We start from the raw sequence: 15,867 nt of genomic DNA, 5'->3' as shown, positions 1-15,867 counted from the left end.
TTCTCTTGGAACTATAATATATTTTATGGCATGTTCACACATGGTAGGTCTGGTGGGACAGGTGAGCATAAATATTTGCAGTTTTTTAAAAAATGCAATAAGCTAATTACCGTGATTTTACTAAGATGTTCTAATATGGGAATTGAGGGCCAATGGCAACATCCAGTATTTTCTGTTGCGCATATTTGGCAATGTTGACACATAAACATGAATAAAAAGTAGAAATTGAGACTAAATCCTGGATGACTACATGGTATTACAACAATTGGCCTTGCAGGCAGATTTCAACATGGTAGTACAGCATGGATCCCAAATGGTAGGTTTGGTAGGACAGGTGAGGATCAATTTTAGCAGTTTTTTTTTTTTAAAGCAATAAGCTACTGAAGGCCATGCATTACAGCGATTTCACTAGGATGTACCAACTGTGGGCCGATGATAATATCCAATGTTTTTCTTGTGCATTGTTGTCAATGTTGATACATAAATATCTATAAAATGAAGAAGCTCAGACTAGATCTACCTGGATTAGCTTGACAGAGAAACATAGTATATAGCCCAGGGTCACCCAAACATTCTGGTCTTCCAGAGTTCATTAAATATGGCATTCAATGTCAGATTTGAATATTGGATAAATCTGAATATCTGTCAACACATATCTACCAATTCTGGTATGATTCTGACCTTATTGTGCATCCCTACCCTGCACTGCAGTGTGGTAAACCATGGTGATACGTGGTCTCCCATGACTTACTGCTTTAGAATATCACAATTCAGATGAGATGTAAATAAATATGCTTTAGCCAGAGTTCAGCATGATTACTGTCTCCAAGTGTATATCATAAAATCTGCCCAATCATTGATTTCTAACCTATATGGCTGCGTTTATGTACTGTAGTGGGTAAAAGTGGCCAAAATCAGATTTTTTCTTCATGTGTGACACAGATGTGTTGTCTGTGTGGCAGGGTGAACAGCCAAAAAATGCATTGAATCTGATATTTTCAATTCCAATTTGAAACCCTTTCATACGTGGTACTGAAATCCAATACATATCTGAAACATAGCAATGCAACTCGGTCTGAACAGCCAGATCAGAATTCATGCAGCTTCTAAGTCAATGCAACTCAACATTTGTCATATTTTTTCACTGCTGAGACCTCGTAAACATCCGGGGTGATATTTCTGTACCAAATTAGAAGAGACGTTTCCAAAACTCTCAATGTTTGAAGAGATTTCACAAGAAATGGCTGAACGCGGCTGTAGGAGAACGAGGCTGCAGCGCAAAAGATCAGTTTAAAGTCTGAAAGCAAAGTTCAAAGAATCTGAGGACGCAAACCAAAGAAATGACCATGGTCACGAATCGTGTCCTTTTTATGGCGAGCTCAAAGACGTTCTGGTTGATGAGCCCAGCTGTCAGTCAGCGAGGCTTCTTGATGGCTCCTGTGATGCTGGTGAAGATGAAACTGAAACCTCTGGAAGCAACCGGCATTCGTTGGCAGTTGTGATTGTTTACCTCTGGATGAACCAAGTGAAGCAACATGAAGCTCTGGTCTTTTGTGCATGATGGTCAGTTTAGGAGCTGATCTGTTCAGACTGATGTCACATACAGATCAAGTTTTTAAAAATCAGATTTAGTGAGAAAATCGGATTTAGGCCACTTTTGCCTGCTGTGTAAACGTAGCCTATGACTTTTGTTACATGTTTAGAAACATGTTAGTGTTGAGCATGCCACAGCTATATAGCATAGTGGTTAACACTACTGCCTTCCAGGTGCCAAAGACGGGTTCATTTCCTTGCTCAGGCAGGCATATACCGATAAAAACCTTGGGCAACACTCCAAATGTCACAGTTTAACATGATTAAATTGTAAGTCACTCTGGATAAGAGCATCTGCTAATGGCATAATGTTGCAATGTATCATTTTCTGCTTTGATGTGGACCAAAAGAACCATACTATACACTCCCCGGCCACTGTATTATGTTCAATTGCTTGTTAACACAAATAGCTAATCAGCCAATCACATGGCTGCATCTAAGTGCATTCAGAGGTGGTCAAGACAACTTGCTGAAGTGCAGACCGAGCATCAGAACGGGGAAGAAAGGGGATTCTGAACTCTGAACGTGGCGTGGTTGTTGGTGCCAGACGGGCTGGTCTGAGTATTTCAGAAACTGCTGATCTACTGGGATTTTCACACACAACCATCTCTAGGGTTTACAGAGAACGGTCCGAAAAAGAGGAAATATCCAGTGAGCGGTCAGTTGTGTGGACGAAAATGCCTTGTTGATGTGAGAGGTCAGAGGAGAATGGGCAGACTGGTTCCAGATGATAGAAAGGCAACAGGAACTCAAATAACCAACCAAAATCTCTGAGGAACATTTCCAACACCTTGTTGAAAGTGTGGCATGAAGAATTAAGAAAGTTCTGAAGGCAAAAGGGGTCCAACCTTTCACTAGCACTGTACCTAATAAAGTGGCCGGTGAGTGTAGATATAAATATCCTTAAAATAAAGCTTTCTGTACCAAAAGTTATTTAGGAATGTGTATTTTCAAGTGCCTATAATATGAATATTGTAAATGAAGTAAAGTACTAGCTGTAATTTTACAGCAATTGTTTTTCTTTTGAGCAGCTTTGGACTGAGGAGAAGAGAGGAAGTGGGACTAATTTGAGCCAAAAACACAAACACATATGAAAGTATGACCACACGGCTACCAAATCATCAAGGTTGACTTTTCATTTAGTCCCTGTCTCTCCAAATACAGTTCCGTCGGAACGACTCCACCTGAATAAATAAACAGTTCTACTGCACTTTTGCTCCAAGACAAGAACCAATAAACTCAAACCTTATTAGACAGTTAGAGCCTGGCTTTCCTTTCTCACGTTCCCCTAACCTAGTTTTTCACCTCTCTTCAGGCCTTCCTGGGAATATCTTTGCTTGGGCGGAATAACGTTGATTAGTCATGGTCTTTGTGATGGTCAGTGGCCGAACCTGATCATGTGCTTTGGTGATTAACTAAGGCAGTTAGACTCCAGCGCAGGTTGTTTTTGTGTTGATCCTGTCTTCTTTTACAGAAACTCTAAAAGTCTGTTAAGTGCATATTTTCGGTCGAGCACATCTGCTGTTCACCGTTATTCAGGGATCCACACTGAAGTGCAGGAGCTCTTCCATTAGCTATATTACCATATGCTAAGAAGTCAGCAGTTGGCCAGAGTGTGACAACCATTGGCTTGTGCTAACAAGGCTGTGGTCAGCAAACCTGTGCTAGGACCTTTAGAATGTACTAATGAGACAGTCACACTATGCTAGACAGACAGTGCTAGAACATGACCCTATACTAACAAGACAGTTGTCAACCAGCATGTGCTAGAACCATTAGCATGTATTAGCAACTCAGTGGTTAACAAGACTGTGCTAGAACCATTGGCATGTACTGACAAGACAGTGGTCAAACAGACTGTGCTAGATCCTTTAGCATGTTTTACCAGGTCAATGGTTAACCAGACTGTGCTAGAACCATTAACATGTACCTCCAAGTCATTGGTTATTTAGACTGTGCTAGAACCATTAGCATGTATTAACAAGGCAGTGGTCAACCAGACTGTTCTAGAGCCATTAGCATGTACTAAGAAGTCATTGGTTAACCAGACTATGCTAGAACCATTAACATGTACTATCAAGTCATTGGTTAATTAGACTGTGCTAGAACTATTACCATGTATTAACAACTCAGTGGTTACCCAGACTGTGCTAGAACCTTGAGCATGTACTAACAACTCAGTGGTTACCCAGACTGTGCTAGAACCTTGAGCATGTTCTAACAAGGCAGTGGTTAAACAGACTGCAGTAGAACCATTAGCATGTGCTAGCAAGCTAAACAAGTAGCTTCCACGGCTGCTCTCCTCGGTATTCCTTTGCTGCGGAACCGCAGGGTTTAGTTTGTAGCAGGATGACTGTGTGGAAGCAAGGCGTGGTGTAATGACCGTGCATGCCCGCGAGCGAAGAGGCTCTCTGAAAGATTCATGAATGGAGTGAAGAGCTTGGCACACGTCTGGAACCCGACGAGCGCTCGCCTCACCTCCACCCAACCCTCGCGTAGCCGCAGCACTCCATCACGGTGTCAGCTGTAGGAATGCTAAAGAGAATGCTGCTTCCTATTTCTCATCCGTCTGTCTGCTTCTCGCCGTAGATGCAAGGTTTAGTTCCAACAGCAGCGATATGTTATAATAGCACTGTTTTACATCGGATTTATATATTTAAGTTGAATGGAACATTGGCATGTAATTTACCCGCTCGCAGGCAAAGGTCGAATGAGAGGCTTTACTGATGAAAACACAATCCAAGATCAAATCAACGTCAATAAACAGGCTTAGGTCAGATCCAAAAAGGCCGAAAAACACAGAAGCCCAAACAAACAGGCAAGCAGTCCCGAAAAGGGTCAGGCAAAAAGGTCAAAATCAGGGCAAAAGGTCAGAACCAGAACCAGAACCAGAACCACAACACAGACAGACGCAACCCCTCGCAAAGAACCAGGCCCACAAGCCCGGGCTTCATCCCAAACTTAATCAGCGAGCTGCAGGTGGACACGATCAGCACTCTGGAGAGCAAGAGCGCTGATTGGAGCGCGAGAACGAGGCAGGAGTCATGCGATCCCCCAGGGGGTTCTGGGAGATGGAGTCCAAAGAGACCTCAGAGCCGAAGGGCGTCATGACAGACTAGACCAAGGCTCTAATTATCCCTCTTCGAGAGCGAGCTAGCAGGGCTGGAATTTTCCACGGATCACCCTGCAGCTCTGAAATATTCCTCATTAAATGCGCAGCCGTTTGTTTGTTTTCTTACTGGCCGTTCCAAAAGTATGCCAGCAGTTTCCTGACTAGACTCCTGCGCTGTTAGACTGTATTCAATGAGTCTATTTATCAAAAAAAAAGGCAACCAACGAGGCTAAACTTCCACTGGAAGTCGTTAAGCTAAGCTAAGGCCTCATTTATCACAGTTTGGTTCCCTGTTTCGGAGCAGAATATGGCACCATTCTCACAGCAAACTCTCTGACCTACCAGTCCCTCATTCCGATCTTCAGGAACAGGACAAAAATCAAGTGCACACTGCTTTCCCACTTTATCCCAAATGTACTCGCCAACTACTCGCTCTAGTTCTAGCACTGGTGCTGCAAGGCTGAGCCTGCTGAAATATAAACAGCAGCACAGACCAGCAGACATTCTATGCTGGTCTAAGCTGGTTTATGCTGGTTTATGGTGGGCTGGTGCTGGTTTCCCCGGTTACCCAGCATAGTCCGGTTGGCTGACCAGCATTTCAGCATGCAAAAAGCAACACATCGCTGTTGTTGGAGCGAAACCTCGTATCTCCAGAATGAGAGCTTTACAGGAGAGGGAAAAAACCTGCTTTACTTTTAATGGAAGTCAATGGAACCAGAATTTTTGGGGTCATTTAAGGGTTTTCTTTTGTCCATTTGTCATGAAATTTACAAACAATGTAAAGAACAACAAGCATTTTCAAATGATGTCAAACACTGAAAAACTGACCAAAACGGACGAGGTTGTGTTCCGACCGCAGCCGTGTTTTTTCCCTGGTGACCGGCTGTGCTGGCCTATGCTGGTTTTTCTAGCAGAGAACACCTAAGAAAGCGTTCAAACTGCGAAGCTAAACAACCAAACTTCAGACGGCAAACGTGTGTTGGCTGATCGCGCACTGTTGGGATGAAAGGGAATTGTGTGTAACTGTGATTTTTCACCAAATCGTTCCCTGAAAGTGGGAAAATAAGGAGGAAAGAAAGGGTTAAAGGAGCCGTGTGCGCAGAGCTAAAGCAGCAGAGCAACATCAGAGCAGCAGCCAGTCAGACAGTTACACTGTGGAAAAGTGATGACATCCCCATGAATCATAACCAGAGAGAGAGAGAGAGAGAGAGAGAGAGAGAGAGAGAGAGAGAGGAAGAGAGAGAGAGAAAGAGAATGAAAGGAGAGAGACAGACAGAAAGAGAGAGAGACAGAGAGAGAGAGAGAGAGAGAGAGAGAGAGAGAGGGAGGGAGAGAGAGAGAGAGAGAGGGAGGGAGAGAGAGAAAGAGAGGGAGAGAGAGAGAGAGAGAGAGAGAGAGAGAGAGAGAGAGAGGAAGAGAGAGAGACAGAGAGAGAGAGAGGGAGGGAGAGAGAGAAAGAGAATGAAAGGAGAGAGACAGATAGAAAGAGAGAGAGAGACAGAGAGAGAGAGAGAGCGAGGGAAAGTAAGAGAGAGAGAGAGAGGGGGCGTGGGTATCTCTCTCTCTCTCTCTCTCTCTCTCTCTTTCTCTCTCTTTTTGTCTCTCTCTTTGCCTCACTACCTCACCCTCTGTCTCCCCGCCTTCTGCACTCTCTCCCCACCTTTTCCCACTTTCTCTTTGTTCCCTTTCTCTCTCCTTTCTATTTCCCCTCTTTCCACCTTCTTGTCTTCAACGCTCTCTCTCATTGTCTCCTCTCTCACTTTCCACTGATGTCTCTCTTTCTTGCCTTTATCGCTGTCACTTCTCTCTTTCTCCCATTCCACCTTTCTCTCCCCAGTTTATCTCTTATTCTCTCTTTTCTGTTCTTTTCTTTTCTTTCTCATTCTTTTTCTCTTCATCTCTTTCTGCCTTTCTCTCTCTGCCTGGCTCTTTCTCCTCCTTTTTCTACAGTTCTTTCTTTTTTCTCTTTCTCTTCTCTTCTCTTTCATCCTGTTCCTTTCTTTTTATTCCTTCCGTCTACCCTGTCCCTTGGCTCTCCCCGCTCTCACCCCCTGTCTTTCTTTTCCTTTTTCTTTGTTCTCCTTTCACTCACTTTTTCTCTCTTTGTCTTTGACTCCCTATCTCCCCCTCTCTTCTGTGCTCTCTCTCTCTCTCCCTCTCTCTCTCCCTCTCTCTGTATGTAGAGCAGACTGTCTGTAATCTTCTATCTTCATGCGTGACTAAGTGAAAGAATATGAGCTGTGGTCTGGAGGCCTCGTCGTCCACACGGTCCGTGGCGATGCGGGAATGCGTGTATACATGCGTGCGCCCGCCTCGCTCTCACCAAGCGAAGCAAATGCCTCGAATTCCGTTCTGACGTTTTCTCTGGAGACATGTGGATAAACCTAAGTGCTAATACGTCTCTTTAACTGAGATTAAACCCCATCTTTTTTCTGCTGCTTACATTCCCTTCAGTGCGTTAGGTGCGCACGAGTGCCTGGACCCCACGCGCCAGGCCAGGCATGAATTCCCCCATGTTGTCTAAACATCGCTTTGCCAGCATTTCAAGTGCGATCAGGTGGTTTAGATTCCACTCAACGTCTTCCTGCTGCCTTATGGTTGGCCTACATACAGCTGTCTGCTCAGGATTCCTCTGCAGAGCTCTAGAGGAACCAGGTCGTCGTTCCTGACCCCTCGTCATTCGGGCCTCCTTTTAAAGGAATTCACTTCAAAGAGTTTTCCGTCATTTGTCCTGGGTAGAGCGTGCCGTGCATCAAAACCAGCGCGACCTGAAAGCCATGGCCAAAGATGAAAAGGAGAGCGTGGAGATGTTCACGTTGGGGTTTTGAGGGCAATGAGTTGCGTGAAACCTTCACGCAACTTGTGACAAAATTCCTGTGCAATTCAAGGAACTTGACGCACATATCAGAAAGTTGGCTAGCCAATAACATAGCTCATATTTTTCGTTGGAGAACCCTCAGGTTCTTCTAGGCCTTCAGAGATTTCTGAGAACTAAACATCTGGCAGTCATTTTTAGCCCATATTCCGTGAACAGAGGATTTAGACTCTGCACATATTGCAGTAACTCGATTTCCTATCATCTGGCTAAAGTCTTGAAATGCCCAATGGAAAATCATCCAATCAGGATTTTCCTCTCCGCGGTATCTAGGGCTGTACAGCCAAGCGAGCTCTCCCATTGGATTAACCACCAACATAGTTAGAGGAATCAAAATCAACCAATCACAATTTGCAATGGAGCCAACTTTGCGATCTAGATCTTCTGGGAGTTCTAGATTAATCTCTGACTGTGAATATGACAGTCTTACCAGATTCCAGGTAGTTGCTAGGAATGGAAAATAGTGGCAGCTGATGGCACTGAGCTCTGTGACACACCTTATATCAATACGCTGAATTATATATATGTATGTGTGTGTGTGTGTGTGTGTGTGTGTGTGTGTGTGTGTGTGTGTGTGTAAACATACCAAAAAAACACCTGCCATATATATCTATAGATATTGATCTGATGATTGAGCAGATGTCTTTCAGAAACTGAAAGTGAGGCTCCTGAAAAGAACGGATGCTGTAATAAAGGTGAAGAGGGACACGCTGAAGTGAATATTGAGCATCGTCGTTCTGACAGTCCTCCATGACGAGACGTAAAGAGGTGTGGACATACAGCCCTGTGGCAGTGCTAGTATCTGCTAGCTCCCCTATGGGACTCGTGTAGTGTTTTAGCACCGAGCTAACAACGACTCACATGAACATCTGACCAGTGTAGAGTAAAAGCCTGCACTGTTACATTACCGTACTGTGGCAGGGTGAAGACGGGCTTCTTCTGGGTTCTACAGCAGTTATTCTGACAGAGACTCTTATTATGAAGGCGTGTTTAATAGCCCACAATGACTTAGCTTAGCTTGGAACACTGTGTCTGAAAATCCAGAAGATGGTTCTTTAAGGGTTCTCCGGTGAAAAGAACGGTTCTTTATAGAACCCTGAGCTCCTAAATGATGCTTACATGATTTGTGGCATGGTGAAATGGTTCTTTAGATGGAGGGAGAATGTGCTGTGTATGGTTCTACACAACAACAAAAAGAGTTCTTCTATCGTTACAACGTCAAGCTGGTAACAGTAGAAGAACTCTTCCTGGTGTTATATAGAATATAAATATTTTTCTTAAACGGTTCTTTATAGAACTATATACAACGCAATCAGATTGAAGAACCATTTAACCATTTCACCACTTGATTTGTTGTATATAGATCTATGTAGAACCTATACAGTTCTTCTGTTACAAGCTTGACATTGTAACAATAGAAGTGCCCTTTTTGGTGCTTTATAGAACCATACACAATACATTCTCCATCAATCTGAAGAACCATTTCACCATGCAAAGGAACATTTAAGTGTGATGTGGTTCTATGCAGAACTCAAGGTTCTAAACAGAAACATTCCCTTTACTGAAGAACCTTTGAGGGACCATTTTTTAGGAGTTTAGACCTGCCACCAGTGTTTTCCATCCCTAACAACTACCTGAAAACCTTTTGACGAGGTTTCCACTTAAACATGCACACAGAGTATCTAGAACTTCCAGAAGAGCTAGAGTGACATCTCAAAAAGGAAGGTTCTTCAAGGGTTCTTTAGTAAAGAAAATGGTTCTATATAGATAGAAGCATGAATACTTTTTTGAGTCTTGAAAGGGTTCCCCAATTAATGGACAATGTGCTGCTCCATTTACAATCTCTATGAAAATGGTTCTATATAGCACCACAAAGGTTCCTCGATTTTAACGATATGAAGTCTTTGACAACAGAAGAACACTTTTCGGTGCTATATAGAACCCTTTTCAAAAAGATTCTGTATAGGGTAGTCTACAGCACACGCTCCATCAATCTGAAGAACCATTTCAAGATGCAAAGCATTTAAGCATTTAAGCAAAGGGTTCTTTGACTGTTCATGGGTCTAGATAGAAGCATTTTCTTTACTGAAAACCCCTTGAAGAACAATTGTTTGAAGTGTGTAACATTAATATGTCATTTTATGCCAATATTTGTATGTAATAAGAGTTTACAAAGCCTGACCCTCGACCTAACCTTAATCTCAGGAACCAAACGAGAACCCAGGAGAACTTTTACTGGTCTGGTTTTTCACACACTGTCCAACTGAGCAGATCCAGATTCAGATCTAGATTAGATAGACCACAGACGATGCTGGCACAAACATAAACACAAACATCCTGAACTAACACTGCTTACGAGCCGCTCAGCTATTGCTGGACACTTTACGCACAACTGGTCAATGAAACATCGACTGTTTAACACAGTGTTGGGTTCTAACTGGGTTCAAATGTTTTGTTGAGTCTTTCCATGAAACACCTTTCTGTCCTCTGTGGGGGGGGGGGGGGGGGGGGGGGGTTAGCTTTTTACCGAATCGGCACTTTCTGCTATGCTGAAGGAAAAGCGAGTGGAGCTTCATTGCGCATCGCTGTAGAACCAATCAGCCATTTGAGGCAAAGCCGGATGATAAATGGGGATGAAATTAGAATGACTTTGCAATGGAATCCATGTCGTGAGAACTGACCCTCATCATGCAGCTGTGGTGGAGATACTGTGACAACGTTGGCGCTCATAGAATCAGAGTTTCGATCAGGTCTATTGTACAAGATAGAAGTTGTTGCTTTTGCTGAACCATTTAAATGTATTCATGCGATGACACCTTTAGCTTCTCAGTAGCAAAATTATGTTTAAGGTCGATTTACGTTCCGTACAGTCCGGTTTAAATATGCACCTCAAACATTTTCTCCTTTTTTGACATCAGAATATTATAAAAAATATTCCAAAAAATGTCAAAGATGTTTTAATTTCTGTAAAATGACACTTTATACACAATAAGAATATTTCACCAAATTCAAATCATAATAAATGTGATGTACGGAACAGAATGGTAGACTATTAAAAACGTACAACAACATTTAAAATGAATACAGTTATAATGGAATATGTAGTTATAATACAATTTATGCTAGTTTTGAAAAACAAAGGGAATCTTTTTTGTCAATAATAATAATAATAATAATAATAATAACAATAATAATAATAATAATGTACCATTTAGTTTCAGATAAATATATAGAATGAATTCAGAAAGCAAAAAAAAAAAATCTAGAATTAAGTTCTAATAAATTAATATGTTGATAAAATTCTGATTTAAAAATAAATAAATAAAATAGTAATAATGGTATTAATAGTAGTTGTAGTAGTAATAGTGTAATATAATAGTAGCAAGATTAATTGTGTAATACAGTAGTAGTAGAAGTAGTAATAGTAATAGTGTAATGTAGTAGTAGTTGTAGTAATAGTATTAGTGTAATATAGTAGGAGTAGTAGTAATAGTAATAGTGTAATATAGTAGTAGTAATAGTGTAATATAGCAGTAGAAAAAGTAGTAATAGTGTAATACAGTAGTAATATTAGTAGTAGCAATAGTGCGATATAGTAGTAGTAATGGTAGCAATACTAATAGTGTAATATAGTATTAACAGTAGTAGTAATAGTAACAGTGTACTATAGTAGTAGAAATAGTGTAAAGTAGTGCTAGTAATAGCGTTGTAATACAGTAGTAATAGGAGTAGTGTAATAAAGTAGTAATAGCGTTGTAATACAGTAGAAATAGGAGTAGTGTAATATAGTAGTAATAGCATTGTAATACAGTAGTAATAGGAGTAGTGTAATAGAGTAGTAATAGCGTTGTAATACAGTAGTAATAGGAGTAGTGTAATATAGTAGCAATAGCGTTGTAATACAGTAGTAATAGGAGTAGTGTAATATAGTAGTAATAGCGTTGTAATACAGTAGTAATAGGAGTAGTGTAATAGAGTAGTAATAGCGTTGTAATACAGTAGTAATAGGAGTAGTGTAATATAGTAGTAATAGCGTTGTAATACAGTTGTAATAGGAGTAGTGTAATATAGTAGTAATAGCGTTGTAATACAGTAGTAATAGGAGTAGTGTAATATAGTAGTAATAGCGTTGTAATACAGTAGTATTAGGAGTAGTGTAATATAGTAGTAATAGCGTTGTAATACAGTAGTAATAGGAGTAGTGTAATAGAGTATTAATAGCGTTGTAATACAGTAGTAATAGGAGTAGTGTAATAGAGTATTAATAGCGTTGTAATACAGTAGTAATAGGAGTAGTGTAATAGAGTATTAATAGCGTTGTAATACAGTTGTAATAGGAGTAGTGTAATATAGTAGCAATAGCGTTGTAATACAGTAGTAATAGGAGTACTGTAATAGAGTAGTAATAGCGTTGTAATACAGTAGTAATAGGAGTAGTGTAATATAGTAGTAATAGCGTTGTAATACAGTAGTAATAGGAGTAGTGTAATATAGTAGTAATAGTGTTGTAATACAGTAGTAATAGGAGTAGTGTAATAGAGTAGTAATAGCGTTGTAATACAGTAGTAATAGGAGTAGTGTTGGCATTGTGATTATTTATCTTTAATAAGATAAATGTATTGTTTACTCTTTATTAATGAACCGCATTAGCAGCGCTGATGCCTTTATTCGCCGTCTCTCCTCCCCGAGGCTGCGCTGTGCGTTTGACTCAGCGAACCAATCCCAGCCCTCCATCTGTGAGCCCGGCTCGGGGGCGGGGCGTCCGGCCGGGCCCGCCCCCTCTCCCTCCGCTCCGCTGCGCTCGATCATTCATTCCCCGCGTCCCGCGAGTCCCGCACGCAGTGCGCGCGCGGAGCGGAGCCGAGCGGACGGTTATGGAGGGATTTACTCACGAAGCAGCAGCGCGCGCGAGACGGACAGCGTGAAGGACAGAGATGATCCTCACGCGTGAGTACACACACGAGCGAGAGCGCGCGCGGACAGGGACTCTACCTGGAGGAGCGTGTGTGTGTGTGTGTGTGTGTGTGTGTGTTCCGCTGGTACCTGAGTGTGTGCACGCGCGTCTAAGTTCGGCTCCTTTTCGAACTCTCCGTTCCACCTTAAATGGTAAGTGCTGCTGCGCCTGTTAAGGTGGACCGGGAAGTTCGAATAAAAAGCCGACTGCAGCTTCACGTGCTCGGTGTAGCAGCTTATCACTCGCGTCCCTTATCAGGAACATCTGGGCTTCCTGCTGAAAGGGGACGTCCACCGGTTTTCCTCAATTTCTGTAACGCTGTGAAACTTAAACGCGCGCCTGAACGAAGCCGTGGAGTCAACACAAGCTCCACACCACAGAAAGGAGGAGGTCAGTGTTTGAGGGTGGCTTGGTGTGAAATGGCTGATTATGGACACTCCGATGTCTTTCCAGTGGTGGTGATGGGAACCAGGGGTCACCATGACTACAGCACAGATACAGTCATTTTAATTACCATCCAGAAGCACCAGAGAACCCACACCAGAGAACCCAGACGAGTCCTCTGAGTGTCTATATGTAGTGTTGATAGTGGAGAATCTGGGACTTTTCTTTGGGGACTCTTCTGGCTCAGATTGCGCGTACCTCTGAATTTCAGGTCATGTAAGACCCTCAGTGAGGGAGCTTATTGTCTTCTGACGTCTGGTTCCATTCATCACCACTGTGAGTGTTTCTGACTCCAGAACAAATGGTTACATCTTGCCCGTTCGATTACAGACGTTCTGAAAAATTGGGTGGGGTTCCCCCTCCGAGTTTCATCCTGACTACGAGGTTTTGTTCGTGGCATTTGAAGTTTTTAAAGTCATGACTCTGGCGTTTCACGCTGATCTGCTCTGTCGAGCTTTGGTGGATCTTTGTGCCCTTTGCTGAACTTGTGTTTTAGCAGAATGGGCTGTTATCACCGTGTATAGCCCACCCAGCCCGCTTCTCCCAGCTGAGACAGGCTTACTACAAGCTCCTAGGATCTCTTACGGCTCAGATGGTGGTGGAAGATCACTGTCTTAGATCTTAAACACTGGAATGGCATTTCCAGGGAATGTTAGGAATGCAGGCTGGATGGATTATTTTTTTGTTGCAGACTTCACTGCTGTTGGAAGAAAAACCTTGTATCTCCAAAATGGTAACTTTACAGAAGAAGGAAAAACGTTGCTTCTGTAAGTGAGTGGAACCCGACGTTTTTCCAAGTAATTCTGGGCCGTTTCTTTTGGTTCATTCTTCATGAAATTTGTGAAAAAATGACAGTGTGAAAAAATTATATCAAGAACTGAAAACGACAAAAATGGAGATACGGGATTTTGTTCTGGCAGCAGGTATGTATATATATAAATGTCACCTGGCGTGTTTAATGTGATAGTAACTTCAGGGGCCTGCAGATGGTGTTGCATGAGAATGACCGGGCTATAAATACGTGCAGGTGTGCCGGGATTCATAGATTGAGAAAAGGTGGTACCGTGCAGTGAATGTCTCATTCAGTGGTGGCATTGGGCCGAGCCAAAGGCCGCAGTGTGAAGGCAGCCGCTGAATTTGCAGGTGTGTTGGAGCGCGTGGGTCGTACGGGTCAAACGGGTCGACCAGCAGCGGTCTACAGGAAATGCTCTTCAGAATTACGGCCGAAAGACAAAACTGACAGACAGGGACCACCAGCATCAAAAATTGCTTTCAGAAGTCAAAGCAGGTTCTGCACAACCAATTTCTGAAAGAACTCTCTGATTTTGGGGCCTTTAAAGCAGAGCCACTTTTAGAGAGACCCCACTGACCTGCTGAGAGAAAACACTGCAGGACATTTCTCTCCCTGTCTCTCTCTATCTGTCTCTCTCTCTCTCTCTGTCTCTCTCTCTCTCTGCCTTTCTCTCTCTCTGTCTTTTTCTCTTTCTCTGTCTCTCTCTCTCTCTGTGTCTCTCTCTCTCTCTGTCTCTCTCTCTCTCCCTCTGTCTCTCTCTCTGTCTCTCTCTCTGTCTCTCTCTCTCTCTCTCTGTCTCTCTCTCTCTCTCTGTCTTTCTCTCTGTCTCTCTCTCTGTCTTTCTCTCTGTCTCTCTCTCTGTCTCTCTCTCTCTCTCTCTCTGTGTGTGTCTCTCTCTCTCTGTCTCTCTCTCTCTCTCTGTCTCTCTCTCTGTCTTTCTCTCTGTCTCTCTCTCTGTCTCTCTCTCTCTCTCTGTCTTTCTCTCTGTCTCTCTCTCTCTCTCTGTCTCTCTCTCTCTCTCTCTCTCTCTCTCGTCGTCTGATAGGTCTGTGTTCAGGTGTGACAGAGAGCCCATGTAGTGACTGTTCTTGTCTGTTTAAGGTTCATATCATTAAATGTGTGTGATCTACTGTTCTGTACGGTCTGTATGCTGAATCTAAGCTGCTGAATATGATATTTTTGTGATGTGAAAATTAAAGTCAATATATTTACATCTGCCTTTCTATTCTACAACGGTTTGGCCCCGCCCACTCACCCTGAGGCTGTATGCAGTGTTTCAGTCTCGAAGGCAGAACCAGAAGGTTTTGTGTATGTAAAGCTGCACAAATGACAGAGATGGAGAAGTGAAGGATATGAGCCCTTTAACACCCCCCCCCCCACACACACACTCACACACACACTCACACAGACACACACACTCACACACCCCCCACCCCCCCCCCACACACACACACTCACACACACTCACACAGACACATACACTCACACCCCCCCCACCCCCCCCCCACACACACACACACCCCCACACACACACACACACTCACACCCCCCCCCACACACACACACACTCACACACAGACACACACACTCACACCCCCCCCCCCACACACACACACACTCACACACACACACACTCACACACTCACACACACACTCACACAGACACACACACTCACACACCCCCCCACACACACACACACACACCCCCACACACACACACACACTCACACACAGACACATACACTCACACCCCCCCCCCACACACACACACACTCACACACAGACACACACACTCACACCCCCCCCCCCCACACACACACACACACTCACACACACACACACACACACACTCACACACTCACATACACTCACACAGACACACACACTCACACACCCCCACACACTCACACACACACTCACGCACACAGACACACTCACCCCCCCCCCCACACACACACTCACATACACTCACACAGACACACACACACTCACACCCCCCCACCCCCCCCCACACACACACACTCACACACCCACACCCCCCCCCCACACACACACACTCACACACGCACACAGACACACTCACCCACACCCCCCTA

The 15,867-nt window shown here is 43.4% G+C and overlaps 1 protein-coding gene across 3 annotated transcripts in view; it reads left to right on the top strand.

Moving 5' to 3' along the window:
- The window catches only part of dlc1 (DLC1 Rho GTPase activating protein), a 178,613-nt gene that overhangs the window by 119,573 nt on the left and 43,173 nt on the right, over positions 1 to 15,867 (top strand). Inside the window, exon 1 of one of the 3 annotated variants that reach the window (XM_017720804.2) lies at positions 12,388 to 12,527. The exons of the other annotated variants lie outside the window; for them this stretch is intronic. Coding sequence (XP_017576293.1) covers positions 12,515 to 12,527 — 13 coding nt within the window. The 5' untranslated portion in view covers positions 12,388 to 12,514. Of the gene's footprint in view, positions 1 to 12,387; positions 12,528 to 15,867 lie in introns of those variants that run through there. 3 annotated transcript variants of the gene reach the window in all.

Source organism: Pygocentrus nattereri, chromosome 22 (assembly GCF_015220715.1).
Source record: "Pygocentrus nattereri isolate fPygNat1 chromosome 22, fPygNat1.pri, whole genome shotgun sequence".
Taxonomy (NCBI): Eukaryota; Metazoa; Chordata; class Actinopteri; order Characiformes; family Serrasalmidae; genus Pygocentrus; species Pygocentrus nattereri.
The sequence above is the reverse complement of the archived record's forward strand: the minus strand, read 5'-3'. Positions and strand labels throughout refer to the sequence as shown.